Source organism: Cajanus cajan, chromosome 5, assembly GCF_000230855.2.
Source record: "Cajanus cajan strain Asha chromosome 5, NIPB_CcT2T_4, whole genome shotgun sequence".
NCBI lineage: Eukaryota > Viridiplantae > Streptophyta > Magnoliopsida > Fabales > Fabaceae > Cajanus > Cajanus cajan.
The window spans coordinates 60,274,820-60,295,400 of NC_138521.1; the positions used below are offsets into that span (position 1 = coordinate 60,274,820).

General features: G+C 35.9%; 2 protein-coding genes across 8 annotated transcripts; one reads left to right on the top strand and one right to left on the bottom strand.

Moving 5' to 3' along the window:
- The first annotated feature begins 405 nt into the window (after positions 1-405).
- On the top strand, positions 406-8,962 carry LOC109806820 (uncharacterized). Of its 6 annotated transcripts, XR_002240433.3 has the most exons (9): positions 411-686; positions 938-1,022; positions 3,051-3,092; positions 3,482-3,659; positions 5,008-5,060; positions 5,150-5,371; positions 7,611-7,657; positions 7,851-7,991; positions 8,638-8,777. XR_002240433.3 is itself a non-coding variant. In XM_083075542.1 (8 exons), the coding sequence occupies exons 1-8, from the start codon at positions 457-459 to the stop codon at positions 8,906-8,908; spliced, it is 1,053 nt and encodes a 350-aa protein (XP_082931668.1). In that variant the 5' UTR covers positions 406-456; the 3' UTR covers positions 8,909-8,962. The 6 variants fall into 6 exon arrangements, 5 of the variants coding, with proteins under 5 accessions (XP_082931668.1, XP_082931669.1, XP_082931667.1 ...); XM_083075542.1 differs by lacking the exon at positions 7,851-7,991 and having other exon boundaries at positions 406-686; positions 5,225-5,371; positions 8,638-8,962; XM_083075541.1 differs by lacking the exon at positions 7,851-7,991 and having other exon boundaries at positions 408-686; positions 8,638-8,962.
- Positions 8,963-9,582: 620 nt separating this feature from the next.
- On the bottom strand, positions 9,583-20,054 carry LOC109809249 (uncharacterized). Of its 2 annotated transcripts, none has more exons than XM_020372500.3 (9): positions 19,823-20,054; positions 17,435-17,761; positions 14,586-17,227; positions 14,331-14,455; positions 12,277-13,950; positions 11,890-11,938; positions 11,560-11,804; positions 10,967-11,068; positions 9,583-10,235 (listed from the first exon to the last, which is right to left on the bottom strand). In XM_020372500.3, the coding sequence occupies exons 2-9, from the start codon at positions 17,625-17,627 to the stop codon at positions 10,004-10,006; spliced, it is 5,262 nt and encodes a 1,753-aa protein (XP_020228089.1). In that variant the 5' UTR covers positions 17,628-17,761; positions 19,823-20,054; the 3' UTR covers positions 9,583-10,003. The 2 variants fall into 2 exon arrangements, with proteins under 2 accessions (XP_020228089.1, XP_020228088.1); XM_020372499.3 differs by having other exon boundaries at positions 12,277-14,046.
- Positions 20,055-20,581: the final 527 nt, after the last annotated feature.

The following is a 20,581-nucleotide window of genomic DNA, read 5'->3' on the forward strand; positions in this document are numbered from 1 at the left end:
AAGTTAAAATTCATACTCTTGAATACTTAAGATCACTTCTTAACTTGTGGAATGATTCTGTGTAATCTATTATCCTAAAAAGACCAAAAAACCAAATTTAGAAAGAGAATCATATATACCACTATATCTTGAGAAAAATTACAATAATTTTTGTAAGTACTACACTCTTTGTATAATGTATAAAATAACAGTAATAATAATAATACTATAACATGCAAAGTTACTTGTGTAAAAAAAAAATACTCAATTATATGTTGAAATTAGTAAATCCAATCTCTGCCTTAAATTAAAAAAAGAAAATACAAACGTGTAGTAATAAGATAATAATTATGACAATTTTAAGAATGAGAAGAGGGTTTTAGAAGTCATTTACCTTTTATGCATCCTTTGAAGAACTATAAAGGCACTTGTTCTGTGCATGCACTCATACCATACCACAAACAGAGTCAGTGAACAATGGAAACCCTAGACTCAGCACTATCAACTCCTTCGAGAACCACCGATTCTAAGCCTCAAACCTCATCTCCATTGCCGCCATCGGTGCTCAGGCAATGGAGGCCAAAGGCGCAACGGAATCTGAGGAACCAGTGGTCGCAATTGGCGTCGTGCAAGAATCGCTGGTCCTCTGCTTCTTCCGCTGGAAGATCTCACGCAACTGCTCTTGTCAATTCTCATCTTTCCCAAAGGTATTAATCCGCTACGTTCCATTAATATCTGTTTTTACATTGTCGATTTCGCATTCAAAGCTAGAATCATAGAAACCACGTGATTCTAATTGAATTTGGATTTTTTTTTTCTGGGGTGGAATTTATAGCGTGTTTGTATCTGTTTTTTTTTTTTTTTTTTTTTTTTTTTGTAGTTATTCAGAAGTTGTTTATATTGTGTGTGGCTTGTAAGTGCCTGTGGTTATGCTTTTGTTGTTTCGTAATTGATGTAGGTACATGCCTGATATGAAATTAGGTGTTCTGAGCGACATGCCTGGCATAAGAAAGCAAGCTTGTTTGAAACTATTTAAGCGGCAGGTATTGTTGATTTTTGTTTTGCTTCTATTTGTCCTTCAACTTTTACTGATCTTGCTCAACACTATTATTTTAATTTAGGATTGATTTAAGTGAATTTTTGTTTTAGGATTTTATACGTTTAGCTTTTTAGCTAGCTATTCTGAATATCATACGATGACATCAACCTGCATTTCGTAATTCACTTTATGAGGGATAAAAAAAAAGCAATGCATGCCCTTGGGTTTGGCTAGAGAGGTTATTGGTTTAATTCCTGATGTATTAAAAGATAAAAGAAACATTTTGCATCGAAATACTAAGCAAGGTGAATTGTATATGCTATACACTGGGATATTTCTCTACCACCCTGTCATGCGTGTTTTACTTGGAAAGGAAAGAAGTAACTGTACTATAATGAATGCCAGATTTTGGCTGTATACTGTTTGTTGCTGATGAAGCTGGCAAGTGTAGGGTTGATGAGTCATTGCTGGTAGTGGATGAACACTTTTCAATAAATTATCATTAGTTTTCAAAACATTTTTTTTATGATTTTAGAAATTATTTTGTCCATGTTTTATTTGAAGCAATTCCCATTTTGTTTTTGGCAAATTTGTCAAGGGCATATCATTGTTTATTGCAAAAAGTTTATTTCCTATACTTTTCTGTAACTTCCATTTGGTATTCGATACACACCATAACTGGCAAGAATTAGTTTGCATGGTAGCTTTATATAATTTAATGTAAGTCATATCTAGTCTAATTTTGATATGAACTTTGGCATCATATGTAGGTAACTTGGCTGTGGCTTCTCTTCATGATCAAATACTTTTGCTTATAAACATTAACATAGGCTCTAGTCTGTTGCAGAGCAACTAAGTCTTTTTGTTCTACCATTATAAATCTTTCAATATGTAGTTATATTCTGAGAAAGCAAATGATTAGTTAGTTGGAGTGCTTCTTAAATAAGTTTCTCTAGATCGAGAAGGTGAACCTCTATTTGCTTTTATATTGCTGCTTCTTGTGTGATTCTGAATGGTGAACCTGACTGTGGTTTAACGTTAGAGAAATCTAGGCAACGACATCCATATTACTGCTCTTGTTTGCTATATTTGTTGATGTGCTTAATCAGATGCCATCAGGTATTCAATTCATTGATGTTTTCAAAATTAAAATTATGTAGAAATGTGTGGTGGGCTTACTTATTTGGATAGATAAGAAACAATACTACTTTTCAGGATCCTGGTACTAAATGTCTCCTAGTGTTTGAATAGTTGGAAGTATGCTTTTTTCCTCATTATGTGATTACATTACTGCATTCAAGCATGTTTGTCCATCATTTTCATTTTCTACCTCTCTTTTTATATCCCAGCTTGTGTGGTTTAAGTTGACTAAGATTCTAAGGCAATTTGGGGGTCTTGGAAATTGGTGGCCAAAAACACTGTTTTGGCTGATATGCTTAATCATCAAGAATTAAACCTATGACCTCTCTAGCTGAACCAAAGGGCATGCAGTGCTTTGTTTTCCCTGATAAAAGTGAATTATGAAATGCAGTTTGATGTCTTCAAGGGGTATCCAGAATAGCTAGCTTTAAGAAATAATATTCAGGTATGGTTTTGCTAGAATGGGTGGGATGTTAACTTTGTGATTATCACTACTCATGCAATTTAAGTCCCTGATTTTATTTCTTAGGTATGCAGTCTATTTAGACAACAGTTTATCTGAGTCTAGGTGAAGATTCTTATAGTATGTTTTTGAGGATATTTGGGTGGGAAAATTGCTCTCTTATAGGCTTTCCTACTTCTCTAGAATGTTTCTCTATCCATAATTTCTATCAATGAAGGGTATGATTTTTCTCAGCCTAACAAAAAGAGAGCGATGACTTAGAATTCTTTCTGCTTTCACTGTAATTTCTATTCAGGTGGATACTTTATTATCTTGTTAGTCTTATTATTCTCTTCTATAAAAAAAATTCATCTTTTATTGAAAAATTAAACCTTAAAGTATATTGCATCATTTTAATATCTCTTGCTATGGTTACTGTACCTGTTTCAGGAACTGCAAAGGAGTAAATTATTGCTGTCTTATAAGGACATGGTATGTCATATCCATGTTGTTTCATTCAAACTTGAACCATTGATACATTTGTTCTAGCAAAGAAATGTAATGAGCATACATTTGTATTTAATTGCATCAGCTGCCTGCTCATTTGAAATTTTGTTGTTGATGCCATATAATATTATATTCAATGACTTCCAAATTTTTGTTCAATTGAGAGGCAAAACACACATGCATGCTCGCACATACAGACATTCAAAATTCTAGTGCTCCTTCTAACTACTTTTTGATGGAAAATGGAAATTTTCAATCTGAAAGAGAATTATTGCTGGAAAATATAACTGTCACGTACTAATACTTGGTGGATGCAATTGTTACTCAGTACTGATAACATTTATGTATTTGTTTTAATATTTATGCAACTTTAGGTGGGCATTATAAGTGACATGATCAATCTTAGCAGATCAATGAAGTGTTTTCTCAAAGTACCAAACAATAGTCCACTGTTACAATTTTCTTATAACTCTGTGGACCAGAGTGATTTTGGAGATGGTGGTGATGGTGGTGGAATTCCAGTATTTGCATTTTATTCAATCACTTCACATGGTATGACAATATTATCTAATTAACATATTGCATTGATCATTTATGCAGTTACCCAGTTCTTCAGATGATTTGCTAGTTGTTTTCCCCATTTCCTTCAGTTATTTATGCGCATATTTTCACTTAATAAAGTAACACTTCCAAAGTTCCTATCAGCTAGGAATAGGTATTCATTATAGAAACTTTTAATCATTTGGAGGTATTAATGTTTTCCTTTAGAATTTTATATGGTTACTTACAGAAGATTGAGTTTATGGTATATTTTCAACAGAAACTGTTTTTCACAATTTTCCCCTTTAAGTTCGATAAAGATTGTAAATAATCCAATAAAGAGACATAGTAATTTACTGAATACATTCATGTTTATTTCTGGTAGAGTTGTCAGGTCTTAAATCTACTATACATAGTTAGACAATCATTGAGGCTTTAAGTTTTGGTTAGCCCAAATATTATAGATTTTTTTGAAATTGTTTCAAGAGAAGCATACATGAAATTAAGAGTACACTTGAAATCATGAGAAGTTTCACCAGAAGTGTCATGCTAAATCAGAAAATAATATTTGATGATAACAGCGCTCCTTCCACTTAGAAATCAGTGTGTATCATTAATTTCCTTTCATATAACTAAAACATGTGGAAAAGTATGGGTGTAAGGGGGTAACAACTCACTGGCAAAGCTGACCTACCAGAACCAACCACAATTATATTTGTGGGTTGGGTAATGGATTAAGAAGTTTGCCACCTGAATCAACCTGACGTATAATAAATTAGTGAATAAAATTGAAAATGTTACACACATAACACAACACAACGCATAATACACTCTGCATATATTTAATTCTACTCTTTTTTTTTACCAAATATTGTAGTAATGAGTTGATCAGCTAAATTGAAGAAGACAAAGAGCAAGAAGAATAATTTAATTTTACTTGTTATGTAATTCAAAATTTGGTAATTAGTGACATAATGTTTGCTTGTTTGGGATATTTGTTATTTCTCATGTATAATTATTGTAATATTGTTTGTATTTTGAATCATGTACTAGAATTTGAATTAAGTTTTTTTTCTCCTGTTTTTCATTTGTTTCAATTTTTTAAAATATATTTATTTTTAATTGCTCAACTTGATAACCCGACTTGACCTAACTCTAACCCAATTATAGTTGGATTGGGTCACTCTAAAAAAGTTCACAAATCCAATCTGACTAAATTTAATTAGGTTGGGTGTTAAAATAGTCTAAACCTGACCTGATCTATTTACACCCCTACAGAAAAGTGGGAAACAACAGTGCTATACATTAAGTGACATATTATTAATGTAAGTTATGCTAAAGTATCGTGTTTTGAAATCAGAGAAATTTGCTGAGGAGCTGGTTGAGATGTTTAGCTTGGAACTATGTTTGAAGGTGAATTGCAATTTTTGCAAAAAAAAATTCTATTTTATATTTGATTCCTAACTTTTGTCTTACCGAGGAATTTATTTCAAAATGAGCAGCGATTACTTGTTCTTGAATTTATGTCCATTGGTTATGAAACTTCAGAAGTAAAACAGTTGCATTGGTCAACTCAGCTTTATGACGATGAATTCAAAGATTTGAGAGACTGCAATCTGTACTGTGAGGTGACTAATGGGCCAATTCCACCAAGATTGAGGGATGGGAGATCTGACATTGGTGCTTTAAGATTTGACAACCAACCCGACCCTGAGGTTTTACAGGTGATGTATTTAATACCACATTTTCTCTTGAATTCATTGTGAAACGCCCATATTTGACGTTTAAAATATAATGTTGATATATTAGCTATCAATTTTACACTCTGAAACTACACTACAAAGTGATAAGAGTTTGGTGTGGTTTTTATCACTTTCAATATAACATCATTGGTAGGAAATCCTATCAGTAGTATTGTATTTAGTAAATTGAGAGAGAAATATAGAAAGAGCAGAAGCTCCTAAGCCAGAGACGCACTCAGCTCCAATAGATTCCCAAAATGCAAATCTAATGCCCTACTCCGTATTCCCCTCTATAACCACCCCACTTTCTCTCTGCTGTTTGTTATCATTCTCTCCCAAGGCTAGAGCTACTAATTGCTCTGGGACTCATTTACAACTTTGGGTTTTCTCCTAATGAAGATTATTAGTGGCTTCTTTCTTAAGGACCCTTTTTGGGTACTGTTTGGCTCTTTAGCAACTGCCTTATCCTCATGGCTGAAGGATTGAAACTGGCCTCATAGTACTTGTTGCCTCCCATGTTGCCTCTTCCACAAAATAAGCCTTTCCTCTATCTGCTGCCCATACTTGGAGGTATCTCTACTTGCTAGGACTCCTTCTGGTTCCACTGAAACAGAATCTTCAACTTCCAGCCCTACTGGTAATTTAGCTTCTTAAGATTTGATGTCATGTGCTTGTTCAAGCTACGATATGAAAAATGCTGGATGGATTTAGCTGTATTAGGCAATTGGAGCTTGTAAAAACCACACCTACTTTGAGTTGGCGCAGCCAACTAAACTTGCGCATGTGCAACTCACTCCAGCATCGTTTTACCAACTAAATGATGTGTTCAAAAAAGGTAAATTGAATTGTGTAAAAAGTGAACTGAACTGGAAAAACAATTCGCTTGAACTAAGCTGAAAAACAATTTTGGTGAACTGAATTGTCTTTTGGTTCGACAAATTGTTTTCCCAAATTTGAACTAAATTGTAATGTACCCCTAACTAAATTGTTTGAACTGAACCAAACTGATTCTTTTTACACTAATAAAAATAGTTTAGTTTTGGAAATTTGGATTTAGTGGAACTTTTATCCCCCTTTACAGTAGGGGTATCCATAAATTTGGATTTAGGAGAATTTGGAAATTCTGGAAACATCTTCTGGAAATTCCTTAAGGAGAATAAAATCTCATTCACTGATTGAGACCTTTCGGAAACCATGCAAACTTAACCACATCCCAGATAAACACCATAATCACCCTGTAAAATGGGTATGCGTAGATAGTTGATCAACCACCACCATAATCAACCGGTACCTCTGTAATTTTGGAAGACCAAGAATGAAATCCATAGACCTCCCAAATTATCCAAGGGATTGGTGAAGGCTAGGGGTAATCCAGCTAGGGACAATGGTAAATGGTTATTCTTTTGGCACACATCACATTCCTTCAAAAACTGCATAAAATCTGTTTCTACACCCTCTTTCAAAATAAGTAACTCGCAATGTGTGAACTCAATGACTTCCGACTTCCAACAGGTGAGGAATGGAACTATCGTAGTGAAATCAGAATGAGGGATGAGTTCTTGAGAATCACCATAGTACAATTTTTAGAACAACCACCCTCCTTGTTTAATTGCTGGAGTTCCAGGTCCTGTTGTATATCCTTTTATGAGTTTAGCAAAATCAACCCAATAAGTAAGGGTTGAAAGAAATGGCATTCAGGACAATATCTTCCACTGCCCTATTTTCAGGTCCTGGGTTGTAAATAATGTCAAACTATTACCCTATAAGTTTGGAAGCCCAACAATGTTGATCCTGTGAGGTAGCCCGCTGTTGAAGATGTTTAAGGCTTCTATGAGATAGTGTTGCCAATGCTAAATGACCATTATCAAAGGCATAATATCCTTTTAGTGCACAGACTTGAAACAAGAACTTGGTGCTAATGCCTTGCTAAAATAGGTTATAAGATGTTAGAGGCATCACACTCGATGACCATTACCAAAGGCATAAGCATATCCGTAGGGTCAGACACTCAGATTTGGTCCGATTTGAGGACTATGGTGTGGTTATAGCACATATGAGGTGGTCAACTTGAGCAATTACTTATATTTTCCCAAAAAATAAACATTAATTTTGGAAAGCAAGTTTATAAGTGGATTAGGAAGGAATACTGTTGGAAATGGAATTGTCATTTTCTCGCTACTTGGGCCAGTCGGAATAATACATGTTTGGTCTACTATTGCAGGTTTATTTAACAACATGGCTTGCAGAGGTGAACATAGACACTCTAAGGTAAGATTGCAATGAAATTCATACTTTATATATATGTTTATCGGTGTACAAGATATGCCTAATTTGGGGAAGGGTTTTGGGTAATTAGAAGTATGGAGACTTTAAGTTTGATTTCCATTGGGACTATATTTATAATCTTTCATATCTTAAAAAAAAAAACCCTTATTTCCCCACTCCTTTCTCTTAATGATAGAGTGAACGAGATATTTGCAATTGTCGAGGAGGAAATGCATGTTAGCATATGTTAAAACTGCCGTCATCAGGAGTCAAAATGAATGAATAGCCCTTCAAACATCTGTCAAAGCATTGTTAATCTTATCCATACGAAATAGTGGTAAGAGACGTTCGTTGCATACTGTTGCGGTTAAAAATGATAACTGTCGTGTAGATGAGTAGTACAAGTCTCACAACAATAACAAATTCTGGAAAATTTTCATAGGCAAACTTAGCAAAACAGGCATCTGCATGGTACTAACTACTTTTCTATTCCTTCCTTGTTAACTTTAGGGAACTTTCATAATTCTTTTAAGAAAAGAATGACTGATCTTGCTGGATTGACTAACAGACTATTATTTTTTAAATTGGAATGAACTAATAGACAGCAATGTTCAGGGTCGTAATTTGATTCTTGACTTGGATTAATTGAAATCAATGGTTCAAAAATTTATTAAAATAGAAATTGTTTTATAAATGAAGTGTTGACTGAAAATTAACTTGGGCAATGTGATGTAAATGTCAAATTAATGTTATAAAATGTTTAGAAGAGTTCGTTTTAATTATTTATTTTAAAACTTCCCTTTGGATCTCCACTATTTGCTATATAAGTTGATGACAAGTAGCCAAGCTTTATGGTGTTGCTTTCTAAAGATTGTCTTTTACACTACTGTACTATTCGATGGGTACCTGTAGAAAAAGGGTATAAATATGTTGGAGTTGAAGCTATTAAATTTCCTTTTCAATGCCTTTACTATCATGTCAAGGTTGGTCGTTCCAGCTCTCTTTTGGCATCTTCCTTTGGGTGCGCGCAAGTACAAAACATGGTGCAAGATTTTTTACGTGGTAAAGGACGAATGTTGTCATTGTCAAACGAGCTTATTTACGATGGCTGCCATGCAACCTTTAATAACGTATGGGACCAGTTGCATCGACGAGGATCATGGCTTGTGTCAATTCATGTTAGTACATCTGAAGACGTCGACCATTGTAATTTATATATATATATATATATATACACGCTTTTTCCAACAATAATAAACGCACTTGTCGGATCGGAAGATAATGAAAAATAAACATTCATGAGGCAAACTAAGTGTTGTTATCCAATCACCACAAACCAAACACACCAAGTCATTTTGGGACAAGCTAGAAAACAATTAAACTAAGTATTTGTTTCGAATGCCAGACCGGAATGTTTTTATAAAAAAAAGTATTTTGATATTCCACAACTAAATTAATCAAAAAGCAACACGTCAACCATCACTTTTATCCCGGAGACTGAAAGCAACAAAAATATGACAGGAGATTTCATGATACTACTCATAATAATAATTGATGAAAAATAGACTGTCAAATTGTTTCCCAAAAGCAAACCGAGAATATCCCCTAGAGGGCAGAGGCATAGACATGACGATGGTTGTTACTTAACATCCCCGTCAGAGTGCGGGATAGACAAGCTGAGGGGCTTAGAATAGCTCGACAGCAGGAAGGACTACATAGAGGAAAACGACTTGATGTTTTAAAAATTATTGAGTGAAGATGAGCCAATGCTCTAATTATTCCACAACATACAAAATGCTTAGAAGTTTGATAGCAGAAATCATTCAGTAAAATACTAAACAGCTTATGCTAATTTACCAGACAACTGAGCCAAATGGTATGGTATGGTTAAAACTAGGTAGACTACACATTATCTTGGTACATACAAATACAGGAAAATGACTTAAAATTGAGAAAAAGGAAATGACTAAATAACATCTTATGTTCTATTAAAAAACATTGAACAGCTTATGCTTAACTAATCAGCTAAATCCGAGTCAAATGGTATGGTTAAAACTAAGTAAACTGCATATCTTATCTTAATATATACAAATGGCTTGGAACCTGAAAACCAATAGTAAAAGATAACTAGATTGCGCAGATCTAGACATACATACATATATAGATTGAAAAGATCTAATAGCCTCCATTGGTTGAGGAGGCAATCTAGTATCATTCTTCTCCTACATTGCCAGTTGTATGGTTCTATGGCGATGAAGTGCAATAATATAAGTTGAAAGAGAAGGACCAGAAACAGGATGTTGTGGAGACAACTGACCAAGAAAGATGGAAAAATGAATTAATTAATTATCAAAGTGAAAGACATTGTACCCTGTCTGGTAGGTTTCTAGGCATTGGAACTGCAGTAACATATTTCTGGGGGCATGATTTCTGAGCATTTGCAGTTGCATCAGAGGATGAGGTTTCTGCCCCATCATTTTGCCCCCGACCATGAAACTTGGCAAATCGATTGATGACGGAAAATCTTTCTAAATCTTGACATTCCACTCTCAAGTCCAAAATTGAGGCTCTACTATCCAATCTGCATCATCAACAACAAAATTGGTAAAAAGTAAGTAAACGGAGAGAACAACGAAATTGCAGCCATCATGTTAAGATAAAGAAAAGCAACAGACACAAAAACAGAATAACCTAAACTAAATCTAAAGAGATTATAGCAGCAGTAGGCAACGGAAAAGAGAGAACACAGACCAATGCTTCCACATCCTAGTATATGAAATATTGCAAATATCATCATTACCCAGTAAAATCAAACTGTAAAGACAAGCCAAAAACAGGCTCCGTCATATTGCTAGTTGAGTAAATTTGCAGTCTATCAGAACAAGCATATCATAATACCCTCTTCCTTCACAACAAATCAGTTAGTTATCTTCAGGAACTAATTGAAATAATTTTGCTTCTCCTGGACTTTTAATCATCAATTTTGCAAGAGAAGAGATACAAATCAGAGAGAACAAAAGCTGAAAACTTCTACCATCATAAACACACTTCTTGATTCTTTCACTAACACTAGTAAAATAGGACATCCAACCTAAATTTTCCTGATAAATAACTTATGCCAGCAAATTCTATCTTTATTTCTCAAGCTATTGAACCCATTCTTCAGAGCAATGATAAAGTAAAGAGGTCAGAAAATATTCCATATTTCAAACTAGTCAAATCAATTGTTCCATGAAATTTTATTACCACAAAGAACAGGAAAAGGCAACATACATTTGCCAAGGCCATGAGAAAAATAAACAGTGATAGTACCTCAATATGTCATTTTCCAGTTTCCTCGCTCTACCAACAAAGTTTTCCACGTTCAAAATGCACTGATCAATTTTCTCAGATGATTTGAGCTTATCAGGCAGGCTACAGAATATATCAATAAAAAATTTATTACAAGTGGAGATATCAAAAGATCCAAACAATAGAATTATGCGTGTATACGATCAAGATTAAGGGTTCCTACAGAGCTTATTTGGGCTCATCATATAAGCACTTATGTATGTGTTTGGTTAAGCTTATGAAAGTAACTAATGGCTTTTATATAAGCTCTTTTTAGCTTATTTTAATATGCTTCGTAGTGAAGCTTATAGAAATAAGGTAATTAAATAAATTCTTAATTAAATTGTTAATCCAAACACATTGGGAAACATAAAGTCATGCAATTTTTTGAAATGATTGTGTAACTCTTCTAAATAACTTCTAACAATTGTCATCCCTGAAAAATTGAATGATCAAAATTAGCTCTTCAACCACTTTTTACATCACACTATAAGATAGAGTTCACTTGATATGACCTTGCTATACATTCAAAACCATCATATGCTCATTCAGAAAAGAGAAGAAAAAAATCTTACAGTTTTTTGCTGCCAGAGGACATCAGTGTGTCATTTCCAGACCATGAGACCAAACTGCATGCATCTCCCAACACTAATCTAGCAACAGAGTAGACCACACTTTCATGATGCGACTTGGCATCTGAAGAGAGAACTGCAGCTGGAGGGGCATTAAGTAGCTGCTGCATAAGCTGAGATGTTAACACAAGTCTTCTTTTTGACTTCATCATTGGCAAATCTTCGACTAGCTCAACATCATCCTCAACCTAATGTCATATATCGAGCAAAGTGAACTCCTAGTAGCAAATGAATTAAGAGATTTGGTTTAGACTGATTTAATTATGAACAAACCTTCTCAATCAATCTATTTGCAGCTTGGGCCCACTCAAATTCTGCCGCACTGCCAAATAATAAAGAAACTCAATCTTAGAGGAAACAATACATCACAAATTGGTGAATATAAAAAATGATTAAAATATAATTATATCGTAAAAAGGCATAAAATACTTTCTAAGAAATTGAAAACAGATCTAGCAACTGGTGAAAGAGACAGGATCTTCTCCAACTTCTAATCATAAACAATAGCAATAAAAAATTACAGGCACATTAAATGCTTAATTTGAATAGCTTACTTTAAGAACCTCAAATCAAAATCATCATAGAACTTGGAACTGAAAAGCTGTTTATATGTAAATTAATCTAAAATGAGCCATAAAACCGCATAATTTTGTCAACCACCTGATATCTTGAAGCCTTTCAGAGCCCAGACTCATCTCTTTATGCCATGGTATGAGTTCAGATGTGGAATCTTTACGCTTCTTTGGTCGCATACTAGACAGATCAGGTTCAACAGCTGGAGGAAGCAATAACTGAGAAGGAAGATGCTCACTTCCAGCTGAAGTGAGCATTGGGTTTTGCCCACCATTACCAAGCTGACCAGCAACACTGAGACTATTAACTTGCTCCACTGAATTAGCAATATGCAAACTACCAGATTGATTCCTTATTAAAGGCTGCTCCATAACTTTGTGAGGAGTCATTGTTCGTACATCGTGCATTTGCAACGTCTTACCATTTTTAAAAGCTCCATACTTATCAAACCATGATGGAGCCATCTGAGGATTTATCATAGAATGCTCACTTTTAACAGAAGTTAATTTGTTATTATTAGCAACATTAAGAGCATTCCTCTGACCATATCCAACCATCTCCTGAGAAGATGCATTAGTGTCTTGGGCATCACCTGGCTTTGTTGAAAAGCTTAGCAAGTTCGGATCTGATGGTGGCACTGGAGAACTATTACCTGACAAATCTTTGACTATGTTATTGTATCCATATGACTGTTGCCCATGGTTGGAATCTACCTGTTGTTTGTCCATCACATTATCTGAAACCTTGAATCTCTTGACATCTCGATTACTAGGATCAATCTCCATATTTTTCATGGACTGGACTTGATTTAGCATAGAGAAATTCTGATGCAAAATATTGTTTGGTCTTAAAAACCGGCCAAAATCTTCAATATCTTTAGAGGTAGCAGCTGGGCTTGATTGAGATGCATCAGGGGTATATTTCACATGTGAAGCACTTGCAATCTCTTCAACAGTATCAACACTCACTTGCAATACCTGCTGCCCAGAAAGGTTACCATCTTTCTCTGAATCTTCAATACTTGGCTTCTGTGGTCCTGTTGTAGTTTCACAAATATTAATTTGTTGAGGATGGGGTGAAATCTTCAAAGCATTAGGATATTGCTTGTTAGAAACACTTGTCCATACATTGTGTAGAATTTTTGAAGGGGCACCCTGTAGAGATGCTGTAACAGAAGGATGAGAAGCTGTGCCAGCCTCCAATGCCGAAAATTTCATGGTAGGATCACCAGCATGGATTTGGTTCATACCATCCACCATCTGGGACATGTCCGGAGCAGATTGCAATTCAGATTGACTAGTTTGAGCTCTTTCACAATATTCATCTACCTGACTAGTGGAAGCAGTCCGGTCAACAAAAGTTGCACTATCACATTGGGTATTTGCTAGTTGTCCACCAAGACTAGCCACATTCTGATTCTGAGTATGGATTCTTGAAAAAGGAAAGCCTGATGTGAAAGTCTGAGGAATATTTCCCAGTGCACTGTACTGTGAGGCTTTGTCAAATAGTTGTCCAGAGGAACTGGAAATGTTACTTCTAAGCTCATGAGATGATTCTCGAGAAGGAAAAGTCTGAGTAGCAGCCAACCAAGTATGACCCTTATCCCCTGTCTCAGATGCAACATGGGGTGTAGCATGAGAGGATGCCAGAGGAAGCCTTTGGGTAGGAGGAGCCAATTGTAAACCAAAGCCCTGAGACAAGGAACTTTGATTTCGTTGAGGATGTACAACAGATCCATCAGAAGATTCAGTATCCATCACCCTGGAAGATAAAGGGCGGTTAGAAGTGCTTGTGTTTGTTGCAATGCCATGCTCCCTTGACTGATCCACTTTATGAAGAAGCTCAAGAATATTTTGACTACAATAATTTAACAAATCAAAGCAAACAGTTGAGCTAAGGTTACCATGTACATCGTGGAAGAGTAGAGTTGTAGGAAAACAAAAGAGAAATAAGTAGACCAGCAGATTTTGGTTCCAATTAGACCAGAACTATGCAAATGAAAAAGTAAAACAAACACAAGTCATGGTAACTTCCCATAAGAGAACACTGAACAATAATTTAGAAGCAACTACCACATCATGGCACACTAATTTTCTAAGCTCTAAACAAAAGCAAGAAGAAAACTTTCAACAATCAACTACCTGGGCGAAGCAGTATTGTTCAAGGCATAATTTCCAACAGTTCTATCAAATGGAGTCAATGTTTTGGGTATATGGCCAGGCAGCATGCTTTTTGAAGCATTATCATCTATGGTTTTTGAGTCACCCTGAAAAGCAAATTCATTCCTATGTTAAATTCTGAAGGATTTAACAACTTCTGATTCTGTAATAAATAGAGAAAACTTTGTGCAATCAATATAGTAACACTTGCATTATAAGGTAAACTCCTAAAATTACCTTCTCCATTTCATTATAATTCCCATCAGAATGACTGTATTTTGATTGCCCAGGATAGCTTTGGTCCTGCCCTTTAAGTCCTCCAATGGGTTGATGAGGCATGGGCTGTGAATTTATGACATGTTTGTTTCCATAAGGTTCTATGTCAGCACCACCAACATCCCCCATTGGGTGATACTGAAATTTACGAGTTATAGGAGGTCTTCGATTTCCCTGCCCAGATAACTTTGGACTATGCAAATCACCGTCAAAACTGGGATTTTCTCTCAAACTACCAGTTCTGTGATGGGAAGAATTAAAGGCAAGACCATCTACTGATTTATCCTTTTTGTTAGAGTTTTCCATATCATGTGCCTCTCCTTCTGACTTTTCATTCTTCAATGATTCCAAAACTAAAGGATTTTTCTCCATATGATGCCTATATTTTCCTGCACCTTCATTTCTTCTATAGCTCCCCACAGAATCTGTATGTCTCCATGCATCAACATTAGGGAGCTGCTGGTTGCTTTGCCTGCTGACCCATGTAGCACCTGAATTTGGTATGGCAGCAATTCCATTCATACCAGAATCCTCCCCACAAACCTGCATATTACCTGGAGACTTTGCATGTTCCAACCCAACAGAGGAATTAGTATCAGAATCGGGCTCCCACATTTTAGGAACCTGGCCCATATCCTCTTGCATAGCTTTATCATGATGAGGCTGCAACACATTTTCTTTTTCACGGATTTTAATATTAGAATTGTTATTGGGTGTTGGTGATTTAATAGCATTCCATCCATTAGATCTATTGAATTGCTCCCCCCTACTATTAGGGGATGAAAGCATCTGTTGATGGGTCCAAGAACCTGAAATAACCTTCTCATTTAGTTCCAAACTTGAGGTATTAGCAGCATTTCCATAAACATGATTCCCTTCTGCAATTGGTTTTTGCTGAGGGCTGCAATCCAACCATTTGCCTCTTTCTAAAAACTGTGGAATTGATCTTTGGGAAGAATCAGTCTGTAACCTGTCTTGATGTTCCTGTGCGGTATCAGCACCTGATTGATGAAATCCAGGAATACCAGAATAGTTTACAGTGGTACTGGGCCTGCTGAGATCATCTGGCCGAAGAAAAGGCCTTGAATTTATATTAGGTGCTGACTGCAAGTTATTGTCAGTCCAAACTGATTGTTGTTTGCTGCTATCAATGGTTGAAGGCCGCTCACTTCCAGATGAACGTTCAGTATTCCGGACACTAAGACCACTCCATTCTTCCTGTATACCCATTTCACTACTAGAAGTTTCAGCTACAGCAGACTGCATAAGTGCACTCCAACTCCCACTCTGAACTGATTGAACTCCACCAAAACTATCCGCACCATCCAGCATATTTAAACCACTATTCCAACCAAATCCACCCCAAAGGCTGTCATCTGAACCAAATAAAATCTTCTCTTCTGTTGGATCTAGGGTCACTGCATTCTGTGAAGGAGCAACCTGACCTACCACCTTGTCCTGTGAAGTGTCAGAAGATCCAGCTAGTTCTTGCCTTCCATTAAAATCTTCAATTGGTACATCTCGTTGCTCAGAATTCACTGGCTGCATGTTCTCCATATTTAGACCACTGTTTATACCTTGAGCGAGAGAACCAAACATATTTTTTCCTTGAATTTCCTGTCTTGAAACTGAAGTTCCATCATTCATGTTAGTTTGATCCGAAATTGAAGCATACTGATGAACTGGAAATGAATGACCACTTGCTGATATGTGTGGCAATGTTGACTTGTCGCCTTGAATGCGAGAATACTGATGTTGATGTTGGACAGAAACCTGAGACATTGCAGGCTTATCTGCTTGAATGTGAGAATACAGGTTAGGTGTACCTCTTGAGCCAGAAATTGGAAGCCCATACAGAGACTGGTCTCCCTGATTAGAAACCAAACCCATAAGGCGCAGTTGTTCAGGAGGTAACACCAGTCCATTAGAGGACCCTTGCATAACTGGAGATGCACCATGCTGGAGCCAATTTGCATTATTTGCCATAAGTTCAGGCTGCTGCCACACAAGGTTAGATGCCTCATTGATGGGAATGCCGTTAATAAGAGATGCAGATTGGCTTGCAACTGTCTGTTTTGAAATGGAGGAGGCTGGATTCATAGAACTCTGTTGCCTAGCTTCTAGTTGATGAAATTGTTGCTGCCTTTGAAGTTCTTGCATCTGATTTAGCATTGCTTGCTGTTGTAAAAGCTGCATGTCATTCATCCCTGACTGCTGTCTAGAAAAAGACTGAAGCATGCCTGAATGGCGACCACTCATTTGCTGTTGACTTCCAAAAAAATCATAATTGACAGGAGACTCAGATGCATCAGTCCTAGTCAAATTTTTCTTATAGTGTTCAAGACCAGCCCCTTGTTGTGACTCTAGTACTGATATTCCTCTTGACAGACTTGATATGCCATGCAAATCAGTTTCGGTATCCATTCCCAAAATGTTGGCTTCATTTTGCCTGGACTGAAAAACCTGATGTCCTGACATATAGCCATTTACAGCTGTCTGTTGGTTTGGGAGTTGATTTCTGCCAGAGTCAGGCCTCAAATTTGATTGTGCCAGGTTCAAACCATGACGCAAATGTGGAGAGCTTGTGTGTCCCTGCTCAAAATCTTAACGCAAGTAAAAGGAAATACAATTAGTAATGGGGAAAAAGACTACTAACAAAATGAACCTTAAAAATCAAAGTTATAACTTATGTTAAACCAATAGAGATTATAAAATAAAATTAAAAAAGAATAAATGCAAGTAAATATATTATCATTGATAGATAAGTAAGAAGCTATTTAAAAAATAAGGTAAATAACATCTATTTCTACCTGACTGCTGTTGATTAAAATTCTTCAAATTGGAAATAAAGGGTGCACCAGTTGGTCTCTGGCTACCAGCCCACAAATTGTTGCTTATACCTGGCCAGTTCCCGTCACCTGCCTGTGAATGATATTGGCCCTGGGACAAGTTCTCTTGACCAAAAAAATTATGGACCCTGTCTCCTACTTCGTTTCCAGGCATAGATAACCCAGCCCACGATTTTTCAGTAGATAATTCTTTATAAGTGGGCGTAGTAAATCAAGGAAGATCAAGAAAAAGTTTCTCCAAATATTATGCTGTCCAGAAACACACCTGTGAGCTACTATCATTTAATCCTGGAAATTATTAAAGAAGAAGAATTAGCCTTCAAGCAAAAATCCATTTGGTGTATATTTACTTATACATTATTGTGCAAAGACAATGATAAATAACAATAACTGACATCCCATTGAAGATGCCATAGTTGATCACTATTAATAAAATGGACCACATATAACACAATTCTGAGGATTAGTGCACAATAGTGAAATGCAAACAATTTACACGCACAAAGTACATTTTTCATTAAGCAAGAACAGGCTTCCAGGAATGAAAACTTTATGTGACAAGCATTGTATTGCCAAATGAAATTGCCTGGGTAAAAGCAGTCCTAATTTATTTATTTTTGTAGACCAAATTTTTTGGAGCATTATGGTTAATTGATCAAAACACAAGTAAACTGCATCAAACGCCTTGGTAAAGTGAAAGACAAAGCACAGAAGTTCATCAGATGAGATCATATATCCAACATTAAGGTTCTCAGTTTTCTTCCTTAAATCTAGAAAAATATGAGGGAAAAGGAAGAGAAAATTTGAAGAAAAAGAAGAAAGGAATGTATTCCAACTTCCAAGTTATAGTGTTACATGCTCTACAAGCCTAAACCATGTTTTTTTTACAAATATTTTTAATATAACAAGAGTTTCTTCATTACTTACAGGAGTACTATTATAGTAGGTTAGTATTGAAAAACTACTAAAGGTTCTAACAGACATTATCCTTATACAAAAGTATCTACTTGTAAAAAGGACTTTTTCTTTCTGGACACAAGTGCCACCACACCTCACAAATAAATAAATATGTAAAAATATGCATAGCCATCCCCTCCAAAATTTTCAGCCAAATGAAAGATTGGTGCATGCGAGGAATCAAAATGGAGAATATTTAAACAGACAGCAACAACTTCCAAATCAACCATAGTGATGAATCTTGTGGGGAAAAACACTTATTGAAGAGAAATGCATGACCTCAAACATGTTTCCTGCAGATTTACAGGTTGGAAAAACCAGAGGCATGAAGAAATGGGAATAAAAACCACACTGTAAAACTTCTATTTCACATTCCCCGTATGCAGTTTCATCTTTTCTATTTACAAATGCATGTCATTCTAGTAATGGCATTCAATGTTTAATCTGCGTTTTGACATACCAAACCCCTTAGTTTTTAACTAATCCTATAGCTCATCATCCTTAAGACATGTGAGAAAGGTGTGTTTATGGCAACTGGCAGTTATTTCTCAAAATTAAAAGCAAACTCCAATTAATTGCGGACCGATAACCAGCAAACATCCCAAAGAGTGAACTTATCCAAACACTTCAAGCATCCAGAGCCTCAAAATTTCCCCTCATTTAGTTCTGCATGTACAGATGCACTTCAACTACAACTATAAAAAAAAAAAGAGGCTCACCAGTCACCGCAAAATTTCATCACCTTTGACCATACCTTCCAGCTCCAGACTAATATAATATCCACAGGGCAGGGATAGAATTTGAAGAAACCAGTTTTTAAAACTTATCCTAAAATTAACCGAGCGTAATCTACATGCATAAATTGTCAGTAGAAGAAACCGTTCCCTTTCGTTTCCACAGACTACAATAAGGTTATATTAGTACGCAAGGAATTCACACTCCCTTTCGTAGCACTGTAGAAACCTAAAACTAGAACAAAGACAATTGAAGCGAAAATCAAATTTGCACAATTTACCTAAGCTGAAATATATTCCCTTCTTAAAGAAATGACAGGGAGCTAAACACACAACACTCAATTACTATTCCATTTCCCCTACTTTCGCACCAGCTGAGCTCATACCAAAACCGAAAAACACTCGAAAATCTCAAAATTACGACGAAAACGCAAAAGATCGGAAACGTGGCACAATTCGAGCTCACAATCGGCGTTCAAATTGAGCAAAGGACATAAAACGACTGCACGAGCTTGCGAAATCGCGCCCAACGCGAAAAGCCAGAGACGCAAGCATAGATTTGGTTTTTTTTGTTTTTGTTTTATTTTCCGCAAAGAAAGGGTTCCTAGAGAGAGAAGGCTAGGGTTTTGAGAGATAGAAAGATAGCCCATGAACTCACAGTGACATTGAGAAGGCTCCATTGAAGCTCAAAATTGATCCTGCGAGAGTGTTGAGGAAGCAAGCGTTAGGGTTTGAAGCGGTGGAAGCAGAAGAAAATAGGACTCTCTTAGCTCACACAGATAAAGTGATCGAAATAGTGCGAAATTTTCAACGAACACAGGAACAATACTCAGGCTCGGCCCCAAGCTAAGCTTCGCTGGCCCCAAGCTCCTTGCTTCGGATCCGAGGCTGGGTCCTTTCGAGCTTTTTTTAGGAAATAGGCTGTTAGCTATAGTGAGCCCAAGAGGGGGAAGATAGCATGTGAAGAGTTGTTGAGGGTAAATGATCTCTCCAATTCAAATGCGACACGTGGCGACGTGACGGCACAATCACTTTTTTTTTTAGAGGGAATAATCTGCTGGGCGGAAAAGCCCAATGGCTTTTAAATAAAAAACGTGATATCGAATAATTGTTTGTTTGAAAACAATTAATTAATTATTAAAAGAAAATTACTCAAAGTTTTAATTTATTCCGATTTTATAAATTGTAATTCACAATTTTTTCTCTTTCCTTTTTTTGAAAATGCACTTCAAATATTACTCTCGCAGTTAGGTAATATTTCAAATTGTCTTTCTTTAATTTTTATTTATAAATCGAATTTGAATAAAGTTTAGTTTATCAATAATTAAAAAATTATACCATAATTTATATTACTTATTATAAATCTAAAATAATATATAATCAAATATATTTGTTTATTATAATGTTTAATTGTGAA

Bases quoted from the DNA above. Each gene is read 5' to 3' on its own strand.
- LOC109806820 (XM_083075541.1), top strand. From the start codon at position 457: ATGGAAACCCTAGACTCAGCACTATCAACTCCTTCGAGAACCACCGAT. The intron at 3,093-3,481 runs GTATGTCATATC...ATGCAACTTTAG, and splicing joins TGCTGTCTTATAAGGACATG to GTGGGCATTATAAGTGACAT. The intron at 5,061-5,149 runs GTGAATTGCAAT...CAAAATGAGCAG, and splicing joins GCTTGGAACTATGTTTGAAG to CGATTACTTGTTCTTGAATT.
- LOC109809249 (XM_020372499.3), bottom strand. From the start codon at position 17,627: ATGCCTGGAAACGAAGTAGGAGACAGGGTCCATAATTTTTTTGGTCAA. The intron at 14,047-14,330 runs GTAGTTGATTGT...AAATTATTGTAG, and splicing joins AACAATACTGCTTCGCCCAG to TCAAAATATTCTTGAGCTTC. The intron at 11,939-12,276 runs GTGGTTGACAAA...ATTATTTGGCAG, and splicing joins GAAAGGCTTCAAGATATCAG to TGCGGCAGAATTTGAGTGGG.